We start from the raw sequence: 26,667 nt of genomic DNA on the forward strand, positions 1-26,667 counted from the left end.
TTAGGAGAACAAGGCCATTCTGTTACTGTGCAGCATTATCGACTCCATCGTGTGTTACCTCTGACGGTTGAGCTTCGCCGGCAACGATTACAGTGGTGCAGAGAACGTCAACATTGGAATGTGGAATGGCATAAGGTCATCTTTTCTGACAAATCTCGATTCTCCTTGGGTGCACATGATGGCCGAAGAAGGGTTAGACGACGTCGGGGAGAGAGAAGTGAGCCTCAATTTGATGTTGAGGGGTGCTATTGCACATGCAAGTAGGTCACCTGAAGTCTTTATTCACGACTACACGACTAAAATATTTGAGTAACAAAAATTGTTTTCATGAAAAAACCTTCACGATTTTTTCTCCAAATTCAATCACTTTCTCCTTGCTGTACTATCTATATAATACCAGAAAAAAAATTCAAACATTTAATTAAAATCAAGTGTTTTATTATTTATTATTGTTCACGACGAGTATTGGATGAAATGTGTTTCTGATGGAAAAAAAAACCAATTGAAAGGTCCCCACTCCCCACTTAACACATAAATGTGGTAAATGTTCAAAATATAATAACTCTCCAACTGGATAGTAGTCCAATTTGAATGTCACTCAATATATTCCGTAGGAAATACATCCCCATCGACAAAAACTAAACTAACGGCCAACGGAGCCAGTGGTAGTAGTTTATCCACTTGATTTTACTGCTTTAATGTTCCACCCATACTATAATACATGGCGGACATGGCAAACCGATATACCAGGCGCCAGACGTCGTTTCATGGCGTTATATGCCATCACTTTATTATTTCAGTCAATAATTTAAATCTTGGATCGTGTTTATGCATATTTACGAAATACGGAACCGAATGATTTTTCACACCTTTGCTGGTGCTAATACAACACTATCTTCATTCCTAGGGAGGCCGGTTCAATCCATTTGATTCTTTATCAATTTGAAGAACTGAGCAGTTTGAGTTTGAGACTGGTTTTCTCATAGGTAGTTCATTACTAGTATGAATAGATTGATATACATATATGCTGAAGCAAAATATTAATTGATTATAAAATTGGATATGATGAAATTCTCCTGGTTATAATTTTTCAAATACCTAAATGAATGATTTAAATAATTATCATTTTTTTGAGAAAATCGAATTGGTATATAAACAGATCTGTTTATGGATAGCACGCCTGCTTCAATATGCTCGATCGGCTTTTATCGCAATTCATTTTTTTCTACATAGGCGTACAATTTTGCTTCCGCCCTCATTCTCCAAAATTCGAGGCTCTATTATAAAAAACTGGTTTTACATTTATTATTCAAAGTACTATCCATCGCTGGTAACTCCTTTCTCCCATATTTCGGACAGTGTACGAATCCAGCGTTGAAAAACTGGTCATCTTTAGACTAGCTGCCTCACCATAGGTATTTGAGAGCATTCGATGATCCTCAGCAGCAGATCTCTTCATATTAAAGCAGAAAATTAAAACCTCCTGCAAATGACGAGAATTTGGCTCGTAGGCTGACATGTTTAATCGAGAATAACTTCATGATGCAGACACGAATCGACTTATATTTCGATGGCATTATGTTTACAAATACCTGAGCTTATTGTATGACATCTTCTATCTATTTATTTCGACTAACACTTACCGCTACAGCCAGCCATCTATTGCAAAAGGGCGGAAGCAAGGTTGTACACCTAATATTAAATAGTAGCAATCAATATACTTTTATATATATTTTTTTTGTAGAATCATTTCATGGCTCGCACTAGGCTTCGATTTCTTTTTCTTTCTTATTTTACACATGGAATGCATTCAGTTTAATGAAGTTTCATTTCTTGTAATTTTATTCCCATTCTGTAATTGGCTTAGGCTGTTGAATGGTGTTACAAATAAATAAAATAATGAATGAATAAATGAATAAATATAGTGTGAAGACCCAACTCAAATCTCACACACGAAGCGCTTCCCAAAGCATTCCATCATACCTAAATTTCGCACGTTAACCCCCAATAAAATCCAGTGACGGTCTAAGAGGACCTCTTTCCCGCACAATAAACAGAAATAACAATCCTACTTCACAAATTAGGCGCCCCTTTCGCAGAAATGACAGCTCCTGAACTGGCGGCAATTGTTAAATGAGCCGTGGTGAGGATAATAAGATTATCAAGACGAAGAAATATAGGCCGGAAAGCTGCTGACTCCTCCGACGTCAGCTGCTGACGTCCTTCTGCCCTTTTATTGTTGCCATTGTGAAGTGACCATTCGTCAACCCATTTTTCGACAACAATAGGCATTTAACAGCCGGTGTGGCGGCAAGAATGCCACCCAATCGTTGCTCGTGCGAACAAATAGGCGATTGTCTATGTTGGACTATCGGATTCCCAAGAATTCACACCGCGTGCGATAAAAATGTTAAGATCAACAAGAAATTGGAGATTCCCATCAATAATCCAATTGCGAGCAGAATACTCTTCTTTATCAGTGACCTCGTCAAGGAATAATTTATTGATTTGTGATTCAATTAATGGATAATTTTGCCTATTAATGGTACTCAACTGAAGGCTTTTCCAATGCGAGGTTTCGTTTTGAATAGCCCGCTTTCTAGACAGCTGTCACTTCGGAAGCTGTAATCTTTTGACATTTGACAATTAAAAACTTCAATAATACTTAAAATAGAACGATTCACGGTCCAACAACGCAATGTAAATCGTTGAAATTTACTACAAAAATGGCGAAAATTTTGCAGTCACAGTTCGCGAAACTAAAGCACTTTTAGGTCCTCGTGAAGCACCTTCTCGACCGGCAATAGTGAAAAAATTTGACCTGTTAGGATAAGTTAGTGAACTGAGAATATTGCTGCTGTAGACCGTATAGTGTTAACGTAACGCTAGGTTTGTCGATTCCCCCGCGATCCTGAGAATACGGTATACCACCAACGACAATACACCGAATTTTACATAAAAACTTAGATCGTAAGGATTTTGAAGTTTAGTTAACAGAATAACTTAATCCGGTCGATCACCAGCATCTTCGCTGATGAGGTATTTGAAATGCCTCAATTCTGCATCGGATTTCCATCGAAAAATTATCTCCCCATTTTCATCTCGAAGGCTACGATAATAAGCAGAATTTTCACGTTTGAGGCTCGGAAAATGAAAGAATAATTGTTTGGAAAGCCTCTCTATTCTCAATGTGTTCGGGGTTGTTTTGGGCAGCTGGTGTGGTTGACCCTTCATTATTTGAAAATGAGACTTGGGCAACTGGGTGAATGGATTCCGCTACCGAGCTATGATCAATGATTCCTTAAGACCAGAATTGGAGGGTATTGATGTGGATGACATTTATGGCCAGATAATGCTACAAGCCGAACAATCAATTAAACAATCGCAATTTTGTGATTGTTTAATTGTTTTGCGCAAAGTTTCCTGGTGGAGTAATTTCTCGAAGTGGTAATCACAATAAGCCCCCGAGATCTTGTGATTTAACATCTTCAAACATCTTTTGTTGGGATCACGTGAAAGATGAGGTCTATGCTAATGCTTCACAATCTATTCGAGACTTTAGAGATTGAATTCCTGAACTGCAAATGTGCGAATTGGTCAATGGAAAGGATAGGCGTTGCAACGATACCTGTGGCTGATATCGTTTTCCTTCGTTAATGTCATACCTTTCTCCTCATAACGAAATTAACATCCAGTGAAAACTCTTTACAACCTCTAGACTCTAGAGGTTCACAAATAAATAATTTTTTACTTTCATCCATCTCATGAAAATTTTATCTTCATTGCGATTATAATGAATGAATTAGGATTCTGTTTATTAAGCTTCAAAGGACTATTATATGACCTTGAATAGCAAAAACAACGAGAGTTACAATTCTTCCAATTCATTATTACCAGATAGAAAGATTCGGCGTATTACAGTGTTGAGTTACATTTTACGATCTAGACATCTCCAAATACGCCTACTGCAGTAGTAGGCGAAACGTGAGATGATATACCACGGCTAGAGCGCCACGAATCTCCTTGCTCTGTTATTTTTTTTCAGTGATACCTTCGAGACGAGATTTTTCATGCACATTCACTTTCTTTTTTACACAATACAAAAATTTCTCAATGAAAGAGAAGAACATTTTTTATGGCTAGCTGTAATTTCAAACTCCATTGACATATCATTGTTTTCCTCAAAAGTAAGAGACGACAAAAGCTTTTCTACAGCTCATCGTATGATCTGATCACCAGATAAAAAAAATTTATAAAAAAAATTATTCTGAGTAACCAGTGGTACTCCCTCATGTCAAGAATACCGACATCTGGCGCCACAAAATGACTAAAGAACGTGTTTCGTACCGCGAATTATGGTCAGCCGCCTCTTCCATGTCTTATGAATTGACACCGATTAATGAAACTGGAATCATAAATCAAAACATCTGCGAACGCGACATCCGATACTGCCAACAGACGGCTTGACATTTGACGGCAATCTGACGCCTTGGAGATGACGCCGATCGCGTGAGGGACGCCTAAGCGCGTCTGTCTTCAAGTCGTCCCACCTTGGGAACATCAGGAACGTACTTACATTTTTGAAATGTAACACTGTTTCTAAACATTGTTACGTTTCAACAATGCAAATTGGTGTCGGTTTTGAAAGTAATTTTATTGAAAAATGGGGTTCCCCAAGGGTCAGTTCTTTCACTCATTTTATTACTGAATGATGAAATTGATCTAAAAATGATGAGGAAATTATTCGGCGTATGGTTCATGTAAATAGTAATGAAAAGACTTCACTCAAGGCGTACTTTTCCTGATACTTGGCTGACATCTTTACATGTAAATATTTCGAGGATAATAGTGTGGAAACTTCAAATTCCCTTCATAAGTTGTTGAAACCTCAAAACATCGATCCTGATGGTATATTTCTTTATCATTCGGTGGTTAAAACCAAATGTTGAGCCTAGGTATCTATTCGAAGGTGACTTCAGATCTTCGTAGCTAGGTTGAGGATCTAACTAGACGGTATATTTACTTGATTGGTAGATCTACTCAGTCAGTAGATCTGCTCAGCATGTAGATAGTAGTCGGTAGACATAGGTATCCAATAGCTATGAAGATGAATTCTTATACAACTAATTTTTCTGATGCTTTACTGGATGTAACTAACTTGGAGAAATGATAGTTATATATCATTTCCGAAAAAAAAAGTTCTAGCAGTTGTTTTTGAACTCAAATGTTAATATCTATTTTGGTATATCAAGTACCTATTTCAGCTTCAGCTATGGTTTTTCGGTTTCTTATCAGTTTGATCGAGAAGAATTAAGAATGCTTGGTATACAATTTGGCGATCTTTCGATTAAGCGAAGATTCACAGTTCTACCAACTATTATTACTGTTATATACGGGTCAGGTTTGAATCTGTCCTAAAAAATTGTCATCATACACCTTAATATTCTGCACGAAGTCTCTTACATCCGGTATATGTTGACACTAAATTTCAGGAAATCTCCATTATAATTTCTGAGTTATCCAAGTTTTAGAAAATAATTGATTTTGATTGACACATCTTGACCTCAAAATAATGTTCTCTGAAAATGTCTACTCGTTAGATATTTTCTTTCGATCGAAAGTAACCTATTTACTGTCTAATGGATAGACGCAGGGAACTAAAGAATGACCAAAAGTACAGACGCTCAGGATAAGAGTAATGATATTTGTAAAAGCTTTCCCATATGAGATCTTTATGTTATATAAATGTTCGTTGATTTCACTTCAAATTGATTGTCAGTTGTGTTTTTTGCAAGAAAATGTCTTGGATATTTTGCACTTGTATCTATATCTTTCATGAAACACTCATCAATTCGATAGAATTTACAGTTAAATCGGGTTTTCACGTGATGTTTCGCTTACTACTACGGCAAATATCTTCTGAGGTTTCTATGTTCTGGATTATATCTCGAAGCTGCATTTCTCCAAAGTACCCAGCCTGGAGTTTCAATCTACGATCTAGAAACCGCTGGAAATGCTTGGAGCTGTAGTAAGCGAAACGTCAGGTGAAAAACCAACTAGACCACTGCTAAAAAGCCAGGAATTCCCCATTTCTGTTCAATCTAGTCTTGATAGTCTCCAGTAGGGATTCACGGTTTGGCATGATATTCAAGCCACTTGGCTTGAGCTTGAGCCATGTAGCTTGAATAACAAGCCAAGCCGTGAATCCCTAGTCTCCAGCATTAGATCAATCTCTTTCCCGATTCAAGAATCATCCGTATATTTATCAGATATAAAGGCCGTACGAAGCTAGATCCGATGATCACCAACTTCCGCAAATCTCAGCCACCTTGAGTCGGATCTGTCTCGACGTCTGTCGTCCCAGGACCTAAGACCCGAATTTTTTGCCTCATGGCGTCTTGTCCGATAGTCTCCCGATAATTCGACAACAATTTACAACATATCTGAAGTACACACACTGGTCTCGTTGCGATTTCGCTCGATCGATCGTACCCGTGTATTTTGAACGAGCAGTACGTTTGAAATGTTCGCTATTTCGAGATCTCAGCGGGCCGTGTTTATCGGTTACGATTTGTGTGCTGGTGCCGTATCTGGGAGTTATGGGATGTTATCTTGAGTGAGTCCAGTTTTAAGGCGATTCTGAGATCGCGGGTTATCGCGGAACTATTCGGAATATTCGATGTTTTTTTTTTGGTGATAAGATCGGAGTAATTTGCGAAAAACATGCATTCCGCGGTGATCGATCCTCATCGGTTGGCATCTGAAGTGGTTGTTGGATGCTGGTCGTTTGATCCGATTGATAAGGTTTATGATTTGTTAGACTTGGCGTAGGAACAAGGGTCTCAAATTAAACATCTAATTTGGATTGGTTTGTTGTCGATTCGGTGAGGTGTTTGCGTAAATATCTGGATATTTCTTCTACTAGTTTCAGTGAAAAAGCATAAACAGGGAGTTTCAGAATTATTATGGTAATGTTATTGTTTATATCCCAACTCATCTAGGCCTTAGCTCTATGTGAAACCAAAAGCCTAGAGCTTCCATTAGTTTAAATGCTGCATTAAAATTTTAATCCTTCATTAAACGGTGCAGGTAGGCAATAGGCTCCTCCTACTGAAGGATAAAAATTTAATGACGGCATTCAATGTTAATGAACGTTCCTTCAACTTGGTGTTTGTCTCATCGCCATTTAAGTCACTACATAGTTAATTTCTCACCCAGCAGGGAATGGTTGGATGGTCCTCCGTAACCGAAAGATTTCTATCCCTCTCCAGCTTGAATAATCTGGACCAACGAATGCCGATATTGCAGTTCATACGAACATGCATCTGAAAGGTATCCAAATTTCCGGCGAAAATATTTCTATTTGTTTATTTTCATTAATGTTATTAATTCTACTGAAATCGAGAACACATATTTTTTTAATTTTCTTTTAAAATGTAGGCACTAAAAAGTTGAAACTCATAATTCTAAAACACCCTGTGTATGGTCTATCGTTGAAGTGATGGTAAAAGTTAGTTGAATATTTCGTTGATTATCTCATCTGAACTACAACAAAACTAAAAATTAGAACTTCAATAGAAAATTGAAACATTCAAAGCACTGAGCAGCTTCAGGAGCTTTTGAGCGCCTGTTTCTCAGGAGTCCGTGTACACCTCGGTACTGTATAAAACATGAGATGTAGTTTACTATGAAATTCTAGGCCGAGAGTATTAAAGAGTATCAACGGAAAATATTACTATCAAAATTAGAAAGCAATAAAAAATACTCACGCTCAAGAAAAAAATAAAACATTCAAAGCATTGACTAGCTTGAGGAGCTTTTGAGTGCTTGTTTTTCATGAGTCATTTTCATGAGATATGGTTCAATTTGAGTGTCATTGTTGTCGGTTAATTTATCTACATAATGGGTTAAGATGATGCGATTCTCTAAAAATTTGTCATAAACAATCGAACATGAAATATGTTTCTATATATGTATGTCTATAATTTGACATATAGAAACTCAATTTCCACCTAGTTAACAGTGCTGTGTAGCTGACCTAACTCTTATTTATGGTGTGTTGGTGAAGCAATCAACATTTAATTTTGTGTGAATCTTTAAATTGTAATTATACCTACTTCTCTATACGTAGAATTTCAAACCGCTCAAATCTTAAATCATGAAAATATTACATATTTATTTTCCCATCATCTTTCTGAATGATTCATTGTGAAACTTTCGAAACTCTTTCAATATTATTTTCTTATACCCACACCCAAATGTTCGACTACTTCAATTTTGTGGTCACGTTGAATATTTTTTTTATATTCTTCTTGAATATTCTCTGGGTCTAGTGATGCGTTAAATATCTAAATCCAACATTTTTTTTCGAATCTGTAGTTATCAAGAAAATAAAATTTCAAACGGCTATATTCACGAAACCCCTAGTCGGACGAAAGAACGATCTGTTAAGTCAAGTTTCCAATATAGAATTCGAGCAGCTTCAAACAGGTATTTGCATCAGATACTTGGAGGAAGCCAAACATCAAGAGGCAGGTTACTCGTGACTACCTATCTGCGTTTTTCCCAGTTTTCACTATATATTTTACCATCAAAACCAGCTTGCACTCTTTCAATTACTCGATAGTCTAGTATAAACCAACAATTCGCAGTTTTTCTCAATTCTTATTATTCCAACACTGCCCAGCTCCTTATCAATTACCTCACTCAACCGTGATCGCTTACACCTTCTAGATTATAACTCAGGAATGTACCTTGGAGCTAAAGCAAATATCCCGTATCATTGCTCATGTAATCCAAGACCCAACAGGCCTCGTTACAAATTATGATCACGTTAAACAATGGAATCTTTTTTTTATTGAGATGCCCATAAAGCGAAATATTTCAGGAATTCTGATGCACGACCGTTCTGATCTGGAAAATAACAATGGCGTATCGCAAATAATTCCACAAGGCAATCGTAAAAAAATTTATCGCTCTTTGTTCGAGTAAATTTTGCGTGGACTATAAGTATCAATATCTGTGGTGTTTCGTCACGAGAGGTGTTCTTTAGATCTGGACAATGTCACCAGTGGTGTCTATGTATTTAATCTTATGATATGTTCAGATTTACGATTGTTTTGTTAGTTTATTACCTACCTACGACAACGAATGATTTGTTGCAGATTCATGGGAACGAATAATACGTCAAAATTGCTATCCAAAGTATATTTGAGATTTGGTTAATGATGTTCATAAAAAACATATTTTTAATATAATACGCAGACCAAGAAACCATTTTTTTCAGAACTTCAAAAAACTTGTGACGCTATGCAGTTTCCATGCTTCAAACTACGTTTTGTGCAAGGGAAGTATATGTTCAACAGAAAATACTTCAGATAATTGGCACCTTTTTATTGACAGTTCAAAACGTAGGTAGTTGAAAATGTGTCGTTCTATATAACGCTCAATAATATGGTTCAATTCCTACCTTTTGGTCATTCTACTACTAAGAAGAACGAATTTGAACAATTGTACTCAACTGGTCGTCACCTCATAACTTACTTCCTCCACTCCTCTTCTTCCCAGTTTTCATACATTACAAGTTACAAACATACAATCATATCGTACACCGTGAATTTCTTCTTCCTTTTCTTATTCTCTAAGCTGTATTCCTTCGCAATGGTATCATGATACCGGCACACATATATTCTCTTTTGTATCTTTATGAGAACTTTATGAATGAATATTCCAACTTCCGTTTTAAGTCTAGCATTTGCAGGGTCTGCATCTGAGTGGGTGAACCCCTCAAAATTAATGGGCAGTTTTCCCAAAGAATGAGATGAAGAGATTTTTTCAACTTCATTGCAATTTTTTATGACTATTAGTTATTACGACAATCTAAAATGTCTCATACGTGAAGATTTATTATGATTGGTTTTTTATTGTGACCTAGCTCTCATAATAAAGACTGATACTGAATTCAACATTTCTAATACCAAATTGTTTATTATTCATATATCACGAGCAATAATATGTAATCCTTATCACTCAATTTGTGTGAAATCTATTACACGCAACGGGTAAGGCTAAATAAAAGCTGTTAATTTACCAAAACATTCGAGATAAGATCTCGGTTCCCATAACTTCGTTTTCATTCATTAATTTCTTATGATTCAATAACGTTAGATATTACGATCAATGTATATTTTGATGATTTAGGTATTCTAACCACGAAATCGAAAAATAGTGTGCCACTTCTAAGTGTATCTTCAATGTTTGTTGATTCAGATGACTAATAATAGTTTTATTTTTCAGGAAATCAAAAATACTGCTTGGACTAAAGTCTCTGATAACACTGATAACGGTGAGTACCATTCAAATAATTAAAATCGTGCAAATATGCATTATATCCTTTATAGATACATTTTTTCTGGAACTGTCTAGAAGTGTAATCGAATATAGATATCTACTTATTTGTATTTCGATTTCAATTTTTCCTAGGGAGAGAGCCATACAAACTCCGATTTGATCGTTATCTTATTTTGCTATTAAGTTTTTTCTTATTTACATTCCAAGACATACTTATTTTGACTACATATCACTTTTTCCCTGGCTGCTGAATAGCCAAGAAGCATAACATCAAAACTCATCAATCAACTCCAATTCGATTATCTCCTGCGTCTCGTTAAACCCCCTCTCCAATCAAGATAATCAATAACGACAGAAAAAAAAACAACTGCCACACTCAAACCGCCACAATTCCAAGGCCCACTTTAATTGGCAGTAGCAGACTTCCAGCCAATCAAAGTGTCAGGTTCTATGGCACGCAAGCAGCAGTTTATTGAGCAACAGTAATACACAGTACCGCCATTGAGGGCACCAAACATGGTATCAATTAGAGAATATCGATAATAATACCTATAATCAGATCGACAGACAGACGCGGTTGCAATTTGCAGGTTGTACCGCTGTGGCTTCATTCCAGGAAGGTTGGTACGCATGAAGTGTGAACGATTGATAAAGGCAGGAACGTACTAGGAAGAAATTCGAATGACTACATCAGATTCTCAAACTCCATACTATCTTCGAATAAAAATGATATTGAATGGAATTAAAAAGCAATTAGAATTAGATTACAAGAAGAGATTCACTTTCTCTGTGCTTCTCAATTGTGTATGTTTTCAACATTGTCGGCACATTTTTGACATCATTTTCGTTAGTCTGAAAATGGCTTCATATGAATTTCCCGAGATTTGTGTTGGTTAGACTGGTGACTGTTTCAATGTCTGCTTCAACAACGCCTTAAAATTGTTGAATTCACTACAAAGACAGTTGAACTTTTGCAGTCACAGTTCGCAAACTAAAGCAATTTTGGGTTGTCGTGAAGCAGCTGGCAATAGTAAAACTATTAAAAAATTTGAGCTGTTAAGGCAAGATATTGATGTGAAGATTCCTTCTCGATCTTAGCAATTAGGAGTTTCACAAATGACATCACCCCGTATAACGGAAGATATAGATGTGGATGATGTTTATTTTCAACAAAACGTCCTTACGTGCCATACAAGCAACTGAACTATCGCAATTTTGTAAGAAATATTATTTCTCGATGAGGTGAACATAATTGGTTACCAAGATCTTGTGATCCAACACCTTTAGACGTATTTTTGTGGGGACACGTGGAAGTTAAGGTTGAGCCAATGCTCTATAATCGAAACAAGACCTTTAAGATCGGATTCGTGAAGTTATCGAGGACATACAGAAGCAAATGTACGAATTGTACATAGAAAGCCACATGAAAAGGATATGGTGCTACAACCTCGTGGAGGCCATTTGGCTGATATCGTTTTTCATCGTGAATGGCGTCCTTCCTATTTGGAATGAAATAAACATCCATTGATTTCTCCTAAAATACTCTGTTTTTTTCTTGAAACAAATCAAAATCCAACCACTTATTGGGTAACCTAATAAATGAAATCAGTCAATGAATCCAGTCAACCTATTATCAGAACTGTTCTCAAATTCATTACCTGATAAGCATCATTCCTTCAACAAGCAACAAGAGATGATCCGAATTTTAACTCAATGTTATTTAGGCGATCTTTTTTTTCTTCTTATTCAATCCGAAATTCTCTTTTAGAAACGACAAGTGCAGTCAATGACATTAATAGTTCGGTGGCTATGTTTGTTTGTCAGTCCCATTAGCTTTCAAAGATAGGTACAAGTTAAAAAAACTTATAACTCTGAATAGCACTCATTTCTCTCACATATCTACAAGTGGTTTGCCATTGTCTAATTCTATTAATTCAATGAATGACATGTGCCAATTGAACTTCGCATTGCTGAAAGTGGTTCCGTGAAAAAATTTTTGAACAAATTTCATTTTGAACATACATAAATATTAATTTTCTATACTTAGTTATGTAAGGGACAATCAAGATTAAGATCATCAAGGACAAATGCAATGGTGGTTATTTCAAATCGTGAAAATGCGGTAGCTTAAGACGAACCTGCATCAGAATAAAGGCAATATTTTGCGCCTTATAAGTCGAGCTTCTGATAATGAATCTAGCGTCAAGAAGTAACACACGCTGCATGTCTTGGGCCCACGCTCACTTTTGAAAATTGGAGACATTGCAGTTTGCACTTACAGCAGTTTCAGCTCATGTAATGAATCTTGATTGTGTGAGGTAATATCATCATTTGTTTTTCCGATTCGTAACAGTCGATTGTTGATCGGTTGTTTGTAATAATTTGAGGAATATTATCAATTTTTATGACTGCATAATTATTTTTCGAAGACGTCAATCTATTCGAGAAAATACCCATGACGGGTAGTCGTCAGCTAATTATGCTTTATGGTGTTAGATGACACTTAATCATTTGCGAAAATCACAATTTAATCTTTTTTTTATTATACACGGTGTTACAGCTTTTAAAACACAGTTCATAAATGCTTAATTTTTTTAATGAGGTATACTATAAAAATAATTCTGTTAAGTTGAAGACAAAATCTTATTCGACAATGACTGCGTCTAGTCTGTTAATTCGAAACATTTTGCTCAAAATAGCAAATTATATAACGACTTTTTATAACAGGCTTGTCAAAATTTACTTAAATAAGTTCTTCTGAGGATGACAAACTGAAAACTCAGGAGAATTGTTCAATGCTGGTATCCATTTCTATAGAAATATTATTTCGATACTCTACTTACATTTGTTATGACTGTTGAAGCGATAAACATTGAATTTTGTATCATCTGACATGATTATGTTTCCTAGCTGCAACTGGGATGATAAAGACAAGTTTTCTTTCTGGTGGTAGGGATGTAATTGGTTTCTGCTACTTTTCCATCTTAGCCAACAGAGCATCTGACATTCCGTGTACGTGGTGTCTCCATTCCCCTTGCCGGTTTCTTGCCACTTTTCTTTTACATATAATAGGTGTCATCTATCTCCCTTACTTCTTCAGTTCTCTTATGGTCAAATAATATGATCCCCCCTATTGATCGCAACGTTAGCATTTCAGTAGTTTTTGAAATCTCCCGTTATTCTTACCAGTCTGTTCTCATTCAAGCTGTTAATATTTTCATTCCATTTCTTCTCCCTCTCAATAATGTTCTCGCTCTGTACAGGATCTATCAATGATTTTCCAGCTATCTTGCACAGCACTCTCATTTTAATTGTTTCTAGTATTTGAGCCGTTCTGGAGGTTTCTGGTCAGGCTTCTGCAAAATTATCTCTTAAGTAGTCTGATATTACTAGATTTAACCTAATTAATAAAATTTTCTACTCTGCTTTTTACTGCTCTGATTACTAATCAGAACTTCATATTGATGTAACTCAAGAAATTTTCAAGAAAATATATGAAAGCTTTCAAGAGTTAAAGTGGTTGACAGTTTTTGATAAAATGCATAAAACGAATAGATTGAGGAGATGTTTTAACACTGATTTAGACTATCTAAATTGTCCGAAATTGTCACTGAAATCATTTAGGCTGCCTACAGTTATGCCTCGAGGATTCTGGTGGAGGCAAAATTCGTACAATCCAAACAAGAGAAAAGGCTATCAAAGATCATAACTGCTATATAATGCGATGGGTACCACAGGAATGAACATCAACGGTGAATGGGTGAGTCATCTATGTTTCGCAGATGATGTTGAGCTTTTAACCGATAATATACAAGAGGCACAATATATACTGGATATGCTGAATGACATCTCTGAAAAATTTGGCTTGAAAATAAACATATCGAAGACTCAATACATGACAAACATGGTATTGAGTGGTCCTCTGAAGATTAACAACATTGACTTAGAACAAGTTTATATGTATAAATATTTGGGTTATGAAATTGGCATCAGCAGAGATAACTAAACCCATGAAATTCAACGAAGAATAGGTTTGTCATGGGCCGCGTTAAAAAGACTTAAACATATGATAAGACTTGATGTCCCAATGTGCTTAGAGAGGAAGGTCTTCATTCAATATGTTTTGCCTGTTCTTATGTATGGGGACACTTAGACACTGAGACACACTCACATTGACCAAAAAGAACATCTGCAGAATCCATATGATGCAACGGAGAAGGAAAGGTCAATGCTGGGAGTTACTCTCAGAGATAGAATACCAAACCGAACAATAAAGAACTGAACAGGTGTAAGGGATGCAGTGGAGGTCATTTTGCAGCTCAATTGGAACTGGGCTGGACATGTGGCGAGAATAAGAGAGGAAAGATGGACAAAAAGCCTTGTGGGGTGGAGATCAAGACATGAGGAGTGGCTGGAAACTAGATTCAGGAGGCACAAGATCGAACAAGATGGTTACAGTTGAGGAAGGCTTTCGTTAAGCAGTGGATGGGATCAGCTTGATGATGATGATGACGCATTATTTATGAAACCCCCTATAGATAACGATCAATGATTTACACCTAGTTTTTATTTTCGAAAACTTTTAAATACACTTAAGTGCTATATTATGTCTTCTAGTAATGTATATCGCAAAGATCTGTAGCCTACGTTGATGAAATATTGTTGATTCCTCCATTTGGTTGTTTCAGGTAACTAACATAATAGCTGTGTCGGCTTTTTGTCCCCGTGCTGAAATCAGATCGGCCATAATGACCCTCTATCCGTCTTCTCGTCCACTAAGAATAGAGAATAGAAAAGTCGTCGCCAGGAGGCCACACAATGAGAACGATATCGACCAATGTAAGTATTAATTATTGTTTTTTATACCATTCTCAAGAGCGACTTTGTATTTAACGATTTGCTCACCTTCTCTTTAGTCTGATCTGGTTTATGATCTGAATTGTTACGCTTTTGAACTAATTCAAAAGAAGTGAAAAGTGTCCTGACAACTTCAAGGTCATGAATGATGATTGATTGGAAAATGATGAAAGCATTGACGTGATGTTAGGAGTTTTTGAGCGATTGCCCATTCATATAGCTACCTATACATATATACGAGGGTGCAATTACCGTATCCTAGAATTATGGGTCCACAAACGCTTTGTTTTCAACATAGTTTGATTTTTTTGGAAATTTTTCTTCATAGCACATTTTTCAACAAAAAACTCAACTTAAACTAGCAATAGATATTCCAATTTGCAGTCTTCGTGCTTATTCTGTTTGCAAACAGAGTGATGTTTTTTCTAGAATAGTGCCTGCTTCATTCTTCCCGAAATTTTTTTGATGGACCACTGGTAGTTCAGAAAAATATAAAAAGAAACTTCGGTCCAGTGCCGCACTTTTTGTTTTTTGTAGTATTTGCTACTGCTTACGACAAAAAAAATTTTAAACAATTCTCTAGTAATCCTCGGGAAAATTGAACTTATTATAGATCCTGTTAGTAAGCTATGATGAACGAATTAATTATAGGTTTTGATACTTATTTACCCAATCTGTAGCGAAGATTAATAACAATTCGATAATATGCTATAATCATCACAAAAAAGGAAGACTATAGAAAACACCATGTTTCTCGAAAACAATGCGTTTGCGGGCCCATGTTCAAAGGACTTTTTTTCTAAAATTATCCAAGGAATCTCTCATTTCAATTTGTACCTCCAATTTAGGAACACCCTGTATATTAACACGCAAAATGACAAATCGGTCGGATCTGTTGTCCCTGGAATATTTTTTTCGATATTAGGCTTGAATTTTGTACAGGGCCGCTGCAAGGAGCGGCATACCGGACATTTTGCCGGGGTGGAAAATTATATGGGGGGCACAAAGTCAGTTAATGAGAAAAGACTTTTGGCACCTTTAAGAACTACGTCGTCTTTTTATTATAGATTTATAAATGGAGCGTCGTACTCTTAAACAATGCAGGATGTTTTTTGATGAAATCAACAAAACGTTGTTTCATAGATTTGACAAAGAGATTTCAAATTGAAAAATACAATTTCATATGGAATTGAAAGGATGTCAGAAAATAATAAGACAGGCTCCTTTAGAGAAAATTAGGCAAACCAGGGCAGCGAAATTTTATTTTGGCGGGGAGCCAAAATCTCGGGCGGTGGCCCTGTTTTCTATGGTCCTGATAACACTATCCACACTAACTCTTGAAGCTTGAAATTGTTGTTCACAATGAAGTATTTGCGAGGCTTACAGCTTTTGATGTGAAAGCCATAGACTGCTCACAAATTTTGCATAATATTACTTATATCGTCTGAAATTTTCTAAAACAAGAGATAAGATTCATCTTACAAAAACTAAAAAAACTTAAATTTTCAACAAGAAAGCTCTATTTCCAAGATAAGACAACATGACTGCGTCTAGTCTGTTAATTTGAAACATATTTTGCTCCAAATAACAAAATTCTGGAGAAATTATACATATAACGCTTTTTTTTAACAGGAAATTTTCTGAAACAAGAGATAAGCTTCATCTTATAACAAATCAATAGAAAAACTTAAATTTTCAACAAGGAAGCTCTATGTCCAAGATAAGATAATAACAGAATAATATTTCTAGAAATTAAATGTCAGATATTATTCTATTTCCACTTTTGATCATTCAATATAACAATTGTTTCACTACACAGTAGCTTCTTCATACTCTCTAGAATAAAAAAAATGTTATTCAGTTGTTAACTTGTATTGGACATTGAGAAAAAACCTCTTTCTTATCGAAAATTTGAATCTTCTTATGGGTTTCTTATAAGGTGAAACTTATTTCTTGTTTCAGAAAAAATTGAGGTTATAAAGAATATTAAGCAAAATGTTTGAGCACACTGTGGCTGTCGTATCAAAAGATATAAGCCTCGCAAATACGGGGCAGGATTTTATTCAAAAAATCTATATAGATGTGTCTCCTTTCTGAGGTAGAGGTTGTTTTATTTCAAAATATACTATGAATGTATTATGCATCAAACACAAATTTCCCAAATGAGTTATTCGATTTTCTTGGTTAGTTTCGACGGAACATTGCCTCCTTCAATAACTCCCAATAATAAAAAACAATTCATTTAGCTCCACATCAGCGCATTACCCTCAGGCTGCGATGAATCAATGCCCTAATGCTGATATTACAAACCGCTCTGTAGGTGAAAACGCGCCAACTAAGATTTATTTATCGCCTATTACTAATCTTATTACTGTATACCGCACAATAAATAAGCAACAATACCACCCGGTACACAGCTCTAGGAGCTGCTACAGTTCGCTGTGCTCTTGAGATAATGATATTCAGCCGGATGATTGGTTCTGCCAATTGAATAGCAGGTCCCCAGGACAAATCGTTATAAATTCTACGTTTCAATCCTGGAACAATCGAAATGGAACAGAACTAATTACGAACTGGACGTGGAAGTCAGATATTTCCTGGACAACTTCGACTGATTGCTGAATGTGTTCTGACCCTTCAGTAGTTTTAACATTCTGCAAATTGGTCAACATCATTTATTATCCAAAGCCACCTTTAACTCACTTGTATTTTTAAGGACTGTTCGCTTGGAAACAAATTTGATTACCTTGATTTTAGTGGCAGATCTACAGATTTGCCGACTATTCAAGTTTTGCCACCTCTGAATTTTGATACTTTAGTTCACAATCACATCAATTACAGTTTTTAACACTAAATTCTAACTTTATGATTTGTGCATCAACTTTTCCCTGATAGTTAGTATCGTATTGAGAACTAACGTACCTTGCAAAATAATTATCAAAACACACTATTTTAAGCAAAAAATATCTCAATCATGTGCCATTTTCAAGTTGAATTATAAAAGCATAAAGATATCTTTTTGTGTTACTTTAAATGTGCTAAATCATTAATTATATCATGTTACGAAATATTATTCATTAGTATATTTTACAAAGCGTTCAGCAATTGTTTATGTGAAAACTTGAAATATTCTGGCCCTGTATATAGGACTATACTTCAATTTATGTTGAAAATTTCAATTTTTAGGTATCCAATTTTTGAAATTCGTACTTTGAGTGGATTTGGGGTATCGCGTTCTCGTGGGAATTATTAAAACACTGATGAACGACAGTCGAGAACTTTATTGTGGTACAGCACTTGAATACTGTACTAACTCAACTGGTCGTCACCTCATAACTTACTTCCTCAATTATATTGTACACTGTGAATTTCTTCTTCCTTTTCTTATTCTCTAAGTTGTTTGCCTGCGCAATGGTATCATGGTGCCAGCAAACTTATTAGGGTAGGGGTAGATATCCTCTATTTTATCTTTCTGAGAACCCTATGAATGAGAAAGTTGTATGCACAAAAGTCCATTGTTACACTAAGGTACATTTATATTAAGTTTTGTGGCGACAATTTCGGCTAGGCACAGAGATTATGTCTAATTGCTTTTTGTCGCCAAATGTTTATAATTATAATTTTTCTTCTTGATTCTGTAAATCAAAATAAAAATTAATATGCCCCTCTCAAAATTTGCCGCTCTATGCTTCAGCCTAGTTATTTCCTAATTTGAGCGTGAAGTGCCGAATTATAAGGATCTACCCGACGAATTCGTGATCGAAACCAATTTTGTCCGTCCATGAATACAATTCGCGATCAAAAGTACCTTGAGTTATGTGTTCTGTGTTTATCAACCTGGCAATTTTCGAAGTTTATTCAGTAATTTTTTTATATGAAAATGAGAAGTTAAATAAATGGGTAATTTTGGTATGAAATGAAATTTACAATGATAATGGTTGTTTGGAGAGGAATTTTAGAGCTAATGTTGGCGGTGAAATGCTGAATTCGATGTTATTACCGAAAAAGAAGAGAATAGTATGTAATTTTCATTGCCAAGGAAATTGAGCTATTGTATTATAAATACTACTTCAGTACTTCGTTCACCAAATGGAACGTAATAAGTGAGTTTATGCTAGTTTATCTAATGTAGTAGCTCATTACCATGGTTAAGATGGTATATTTTTTGCTTGGAAAAACTTCAGTATGAAGGTTTTCCGGGGGGACATAAATCTTTTCATCCAGACCACATCGGAAAAAATGATAAGGAAAAAAAGAGTTCTCTTCGACCTCCTACTGCTGACATATATGTACAAGTCAAAGAATCATCCTGTATATTGAATTTTTAGTTTCAAGCGAAATTTCGAAATCATAGAAAATTCAAACAGAATATCCAAAAATATTTCCTTAAAAACTGATCGGACTACGAGAAATTTAGATTGTTTATATAATCATCAATACTCCTGAACTAGATAACAAAATCGACAACAATATCACATCTCAGCATCTCTTAATCTTATAATATATACATACAACTCCATAATCCTCCAATAGGAGCATGATTTGAACGAGCTCTCAAAAGTTACTGACTTCACGTCAGTGCCCATTTCTTTTTATAAACAGCTTGTCTACTACTTTTGCATTATTTTCTGAAATGTCGTTATTTGGCCAAGATGTCCTCTTTAAAGGAACCAAAAATAATACTGAGGTCATTAAAAATTTTGACTTCATATAATACAGTTATTTGCTTCTTCAAATTCTATAAGAAATTAACCCGAATTAAAAAATCAGAAGATGTTATAGTTTTATAGAGAAGTTATTCAAATTTCTGGAATATTTCGCTCTGAATAAACGGTGATATATAAATTATTAAAATTCCATTTTTCCTTTATTTCAGATTCTCTACTATTCATAAAGTATGAATCACTCAATCTCCTACTATACGATCCAAGAGCCATGCACTTCATCTGCTTCAATCCTAAAAGGACGAAACTAATGCCCAAGGTAAGATTTCTCATTCCATAACCAATGTTTCGATAATTCAATTGAAATTTAATGCTCGTCTATCATGCAATATAAAATAATTGACAAAATTCTCTAACTCCATTTATGTTTGCAGAGAAACCCTCTGAAAGGCAAGATAGAACTGTGCTTGTTTCAAGAAGAACCTTCCAGAGAAATGCCCCAAACTCTTCGCAGCTACGTGAACTACCACAGAGACAAAAGAGCCATGATCACCATGGGTCAAAACGGCCTTTACTTCGACAAAGAGACTCGCAACTGCACCAAGAAGGCCAGTCACCATCACCCACACAAAATGAGGAAGAACTGCAAAGGTGACAGTGGCTTCTTGATATCCAGCTGCATCGATGGCAAGAGGAGGTTCTGCGACGTGGTGAGGGACATCAGAAAAAGCAGGGGGGTCATACACGATCTCAAAACGAAATACTGCGAAAACACCTGAGACTGACAACTTGGCAATAACGCTTAACTGCTTGGTAGGTGAATGAAAGTAGCAGCGTGTGAGAGTGATAGTCGAATGTGTGTTGAGCTGACTATTTTATATATTTTTATGTGTATATGAACAGCTACAATATGTCGGCATTATGTGGAAGCTATAAAGTATGAGAGAATTTTAATTTTTAATGTACAAAATTATAGATAGTGAAATCGTAGAACGTATGAAGATGGTAGGCGTTTGGTTGAGTAATTGTCAATGGCAACGTTCTACGCTAGGACATTTTATATTCGATTCGATCTTGGTGACACCATTTGTTCCTCATCTTTAATATCCATACATTCCCTTCGATACTTTGGTTAGTCGCTCTACACCTAAAAATTTCACCTCTCCCCCATTATTTCAAATTCAACAGTTTATAGTCGATACAGTTTGTAACCCGTACAGAACTGCACCCAGCCGTTCAGTTACGAACTGTTTATTTCTTAATGAAATCTGAAAAACGGTTTCCCATTTTCAAAGTTGTCCGTTTTGTTTAAAGTTAATTTCAATAAATTGCCACTTAAACCTTTACAGTTTAAGGCAATTTCAAGATTGTCGCCAATAAATCACTCAGAATTTTGATGATCTGGACGAATGCTTCAGATTAAAAGAAATTATAACTTGACAAGAGATTGAATAATGTATATTTTTATGGTAATGTTTTGAAGAATGGTCAATTTTCTCAAACATTTCTTCCAATAATTCTTTTCAATCTGTGTAATATAAAAAATCTTCATCGTTCAACTCTTCGGAAATAATCGACAAATTTTATTGTTGAATAATAACTAGTCATCTTCATGTAGAAGAATACTCGACCCCTTTTTGTTTTCTGACTTAATTCATTCAAGCTTACCTTACCTTATGTTGTTCATATTCGAACACACCAAGATAAAGTTTCTTTTAGATCGGCTTATACTCAAGTTTTCGTGAGTCTATTATACGTAGAAATATTTCAATGTGTTCATTTTATATTAACAATTTTTGATCATTACTCAACCACAAAAAACAAACAATAACTTTTTCTCGGTTGTAAATTCAATAATTTATTTTTTGTATTGGAGTATGCATTGTAATTTTAGCTTTTGTATAATTTTTTCTTTTGTAAATTAACAAGTCATTAATAATGATAGTTGTACAGTTTTTTTTTACCCCCATGGGGTATTATTTAATAGGTTTTAATTATTGATGTGTATATATATTTTGTATTTATTTTCGGAATATATCTGATATTACGTTGATTATTCCCATTTCATTCATTCATCATTCAACATTTCATTCGAAGACCAAATTAAATTTTTTTTCAAAATTTATATGAAATTTGGTTAGTGCATTTTATTTTCGAGTGATCTGAAACAGTTCGATGAAAATTTCGAATTGGATTTTCAGGATGATATCGATTTTCATCAAAGAATTAAATTTTCAACGTAATATCAGATTAATTCAGTACCCTCAGCAGTATTTATAACTTGATTCTATATATTTTTCGATCAATAAAAATGAAAATCTGTGCCTATGATGTGTGCTACGTTCATCCATTTTTAATAAACCCGTGTTACAACAACCAAATAAATTTTCCTTGAAATTACAGCCCAAATCTTCAATTATTGTATGACTGGACTACATAACTACAAGCTTCTTAAAGCATAGTTCTACACCAAAAGTGGTCTACGGACTCGATTAGTAATTTTTTCCATATTTATGTATTTTTCAAATAATCGGAAGGAAAATAGTGGAAAATGAATGATTAAATTCAGTGATATAAACGTATTTTTCTAGAATAAGCTTTCCGCCTTGTCTATTTTGGTAGTCCAGTTTTTATGGAGAAATGAAGCTAATTTTATAATAAAACAAAAATTCGAAAAAATGTAAATTTCTGATTTTCATATTAAACATTCCATAATTGTTTGAATTTTATTCTTTTGGAGTCATTTATATCTTTTCAGTAATTCCCCAAAAACAATTCATTGTCAAATGTTAAAAAATGTGTGCTTTATGCTAAATGGAATAAGAAGTAGCCTCATAAGAGATCTGTGCCATTTGTAGCTAATGTACTTATTATGATATATACATTCCATAACATGATTTGCAATAAATATTCTACCGAAGAAACTAAGTATTTTCATTGAAGAACCCTGAAACCTTATGGAAAGAAAAATTAGCTTTTCATCTGTTTTGAAACCAAATATAAATTCAATCAAAATCAAGGCAACAATGAAACCTACGTAAATATTGACATTTCAAAGTAAAGAGAAAACCCTAACACTGAGTCATGAAGAACTCCCTAAAGGTAAGAGTGCAGAGAAAGTGGTGAGTATTATGTAAAATGGTGTGGTTTATTTTACTCATGCTGAATGTCATTTGTGATTTTTCTTTTTCGGTCAAACGTAGGTGGATCGGCATGTATCAACATCTTAAATCTATCAGTTTTACAGCCATGTTCATTCGTTCCATTCATAATACCGTGCGTATAAAATATGGCAGAAGAATGGCTTGGCACTACAAATTTTTATGACACCATTGAATTTCACAATCACGCCCAAAAGAACACCAGGATCCTATGCAATGGTAGTTATTTATATCTGTAATTAATACTAATGCCATAGAATGTAAACAGAGAATGTGGTGTAGAATGTGGAATGAATTTATAATGTGTAGGACTTGACTGAATATATTTTTAATGGACAATAAAAGTTTAAGTGCTCCTAATTTACATTGTCACGCACGAAGTGTAAATATGGATTTTTTTTCGGCGTTGTAAAAAGGCACAGTTATTTGATTCATTGCGCTTTGCAACGATTTCTTCGAACAGTCACATAAATTTTACTTGGAGAAATTGGAAGCTTGAAACTGCCGAACAGACCTTGGGAACAAGAAAAATTCAGGAGATATATGAATAAAATCAAATAAAATTTATACATGATTTTATTGCCCTTACCATTCTAATGTCCTAGAAACTGAACACTCGATCGGATTCAGATTCAGATGAATCAGATTCTTCCTTTTTTTTATAGTTTTTCATGTCATTCGCAAACCACTACCAAAAAGAGATTCTTCTCTTTTGCTCATTTGATTTTTGGTAAACCTCATCCATAGAAATTCTCCTTCAAATTTACTATGACGCTTATTATCAAAGGTTCTTTTTTTTTTCTCTTTTTTTTTTTCATTTAAATTAACGTGTCTCAGCAGCTAGGCCATTGACACAAGGTACAATGTACTTATCCTCTAGGTATAACAAATAATACAGTACATAAAAAATTCACAAAAAAGGAAACATCGAACTAAAATGATAACAATCAAATTTGATTATACAGTTGACAATCTTTCAGAAATTGAATTGATGCTTCGATTTGAGTTATCGAGGTGAGATTTTCTCTCAGATTATCTTTTAGTCCTATTCGACGACGGAGTTCACCATAATGTGGACATCGAGATAGAAGGTGTTCTACACTTAAAAAGGTGTCAGAACAGTGATCGCACATAGGAGGTACATTTAATGACATCAAGTAGCCGTGTGTCAGCTTGGTATGTGATATTCATTTCACTTTTGTGAAATGAAAAGTTCATGGATAAATAAATCAAGGCTTTTGCCTTTTTTTCAATTATTTATCTATGAATTTTTATAATTTTGACATTTTCAAGAAATTAAATTTTTAAAACGTAATATTTCGCCACTGTTGATGAAAAGCATATTTCTCCATTAAATGGGAAAAATATAGAATCATAAGGCTAAATTACTTGAAGAACCTCTTTATTGTCAATATTAATGTAGGTAGACACTGCACATTATGAAGATCGAAAAAGAAAATTTCGTCAGATACTTACCAATTATCTACCTTTATATTCATATTTTGGAAGTCTTGGTGGTAGAGGGGTAATAACCCCCAGTACCCCAATTTTTACGCCCCTGGATTACATAGCAACGAAGTAACAAATAAATATCTAGTCTAGAAGATTTCCAAAGAATCTACGAGAGACGTTCGTAAGGACGTTGGATGTAAATCGTCACATTGTACTCAAAATAAAAAAAATTGTTTGAAACATGTTGGGAATAGTAATTTACGTAACAAGTCCGGAAATTAGGGTTTTTTTGGACGAATAGACAAAAATAGACTCGCTTACGCTCGTCCTGGAAGTCTGTGAGTCCAAAAAAACCATTTTCGGGCGTGTTGCGTACAATATTTTTTCGGCAACCATGTAAAATAACACTATCGCTGCTGCTTTTCATATTTTATTGCGATTGCGATAAAAAAACATGCAAATTTTTGACAACTAATTTCATGTCAGCCGTTATCTCGGTTGCTATGGATTCTATGATTCTTTTCCGGCCTAGTCCGGGAAGTAGGTACTTTCCGGACTAGGCCGGGAAATGCTACTTTCTCAGAGAAAAAGCGGTTGACGGACGGACGGTTGACGAAAAACACTATTTTCGAAACGAGTGTATTTCTACGCAACGAGCGAATCAAGTTGCTCAAAAGAGCGCTAGTTTTCAAATTTTCGGTGATTTGCAGAAAGATAGAAAAAAAGCAAGAATTGAGACAAGAAAAGTAAAATTTTCATCCGACTTAGACAAAATGACTGTTTGTAGATTAGGTCAGATTAATTGTATTTTCATATAATTATTGAGAAGGGAATTTTGAAGTCATATATTTTTGGAAACTAAGAGAGATTAGGAATTTATTATATCAGATTTGTGTTGAAAAAACTGAATGAATTTATAATATATACATGTTGTCTTGGAATATTAAATATGAACAATGTATGTGTGCATATATGTATATTGAAGCAAAAACTTCATAAAAAATTTCAAAATAACGGTTTGAAAGTTCATTCCAATTTCCGTGAAATTGGTTCAGAATAATCAATACGGTAAGAAAACAATTTTTTTCACCAAATTCAATGAAAATATATAACTCTAAGGAAAATTTTTCAAACTCTGGAATGAGGAGTGATTTCTTGACAGAATTCAAAGCTCTGTAATTGAAAATAACCATGAAATTATTGTAAAACAAATTATGAGTTGTTTCTAATAAAAATCAGAATTGATCCCCACACACTTTTACTCGGAATCCAATATAAAATATGTAGCCTCAACAAGTCATGCCCAATACGAAGAATTTTAATTGTAGATAATCAAATCTGAAATTCTACACCCACACCGTTGAAAATTTCTAATCAAATTTATAGACCAACGATACACCATTTCTTAACCTCGATAAAAGAGAAAAGAAGCAGATACAATCGAAATTACCTAAGAGATAATTTTCGGTTTGTCATAAGCTTCAACCTTAGGTTATAACAAATACCAGAGTATGAACCAAAATTAATTATAACTCACACATAACGTTTTGTAGTATCGGGTTTTAAAATATAATTATAACTTAATGCAGATAGAAGCTGAATGTCAGGATAAAAATGGTATTTAATGTTTTTGACAGGTATTCGAAACGTCTGTGTAGAATACGTGAGTTCTTTAGTGCATGTTGAATTTTATTTTGATGTTTGAAATCTTTCTGAATATGCACTGGAATCAGCGCATCGTCACCATGAATATGTGTGAATTAACTGGCTCAGTTGCGTTCATCTTGATAATTAAAAAAATGAGGAACTTCAATCAGGAGCATTTGAGTGTCCGTTTATTAATGCACATATTGCACCATTGGAAACAACAGCTCTATATATTGATATATGTGATGTCCAAGCGTACATTTGGCGTATGAATTACCGAACACTCAAGCACTACTTGAACAAATGAAACCAAGCGTTAAATTCAGTCTCACATTCATATGGTGAAATGTGGATCTTTAACAAGTTGTCTTAATTGAGGATCATCGAATATAAGGACTTTTATCCCACATCTCAAATTAATACATTCACTACACGTTGTATCATCAACCCCAATTTAATTTCCAGAAGTAATATTTTTTCTCTAGTAACCAAAGCTTCGTTATTGACGATTTGTTTTCGGAGAATCTCCTGAAAGA

The 26,667-nt window shown here is 34.7% G+C and overlaps 1 protein-coding gene across 6 annotated transcripts in view; it reads left to right on the forward strand.

Annotated features, from left to right (window-relative positions):
* Positions 1-22,795, forward strand: part of LOC123671181 — a 149,381-nt gene extending 126,586 nt beyond the window's left edge. For 4 of the 6 annotated variants that reach the window (XM_045604889.1, XM_045604893.1, XM_045604892.1 and 1 more), the window contains exons 2-5: positions 10,297-10,345; positions 15,039-15,189; positions 20,084-20,190; positions 20,306-22,795. In XM_045604889.1, coding sequence (XP_045460845.1) covers positions 10,297-10,345; positions 15,039-15,189; positions 20,084-20,190; positions 20,306-20,650 — 652 coding nt within the window. In that variant the 3' untranslated portion in view covers positions 20,651-22,795. Of the gene's footprint in view, positions 1-6,526; positions 6,617-9,978; positions 10,245-10,296; positions 10,346-15,038; positions 15,190-20,083; positions 20,191-20,305 lie in introns of those variants that run through there. The other 2 variants (XM_045604890.1, XM_045604894.1) reach the window with 2 other exon arrangements.
* Positions 22,796-26,667: the final 3,872 nt, after the last annotated feature.

This window comes from Harmonia axyridis, chromosome 1 (genome assembly GCF_914767665.1).
Source record: "Harmonia axyridis chromosome 1, icHarAxyr1.1, whole genome shotgun sequence".
Classification (NCBI taxonomy): domain Eukaryota; kingdom Metazoa; phylum Arthropoda; class Insecta; order Coleoptera; family Coccinellidae; genus Harmonia; species Harmonia axyridis.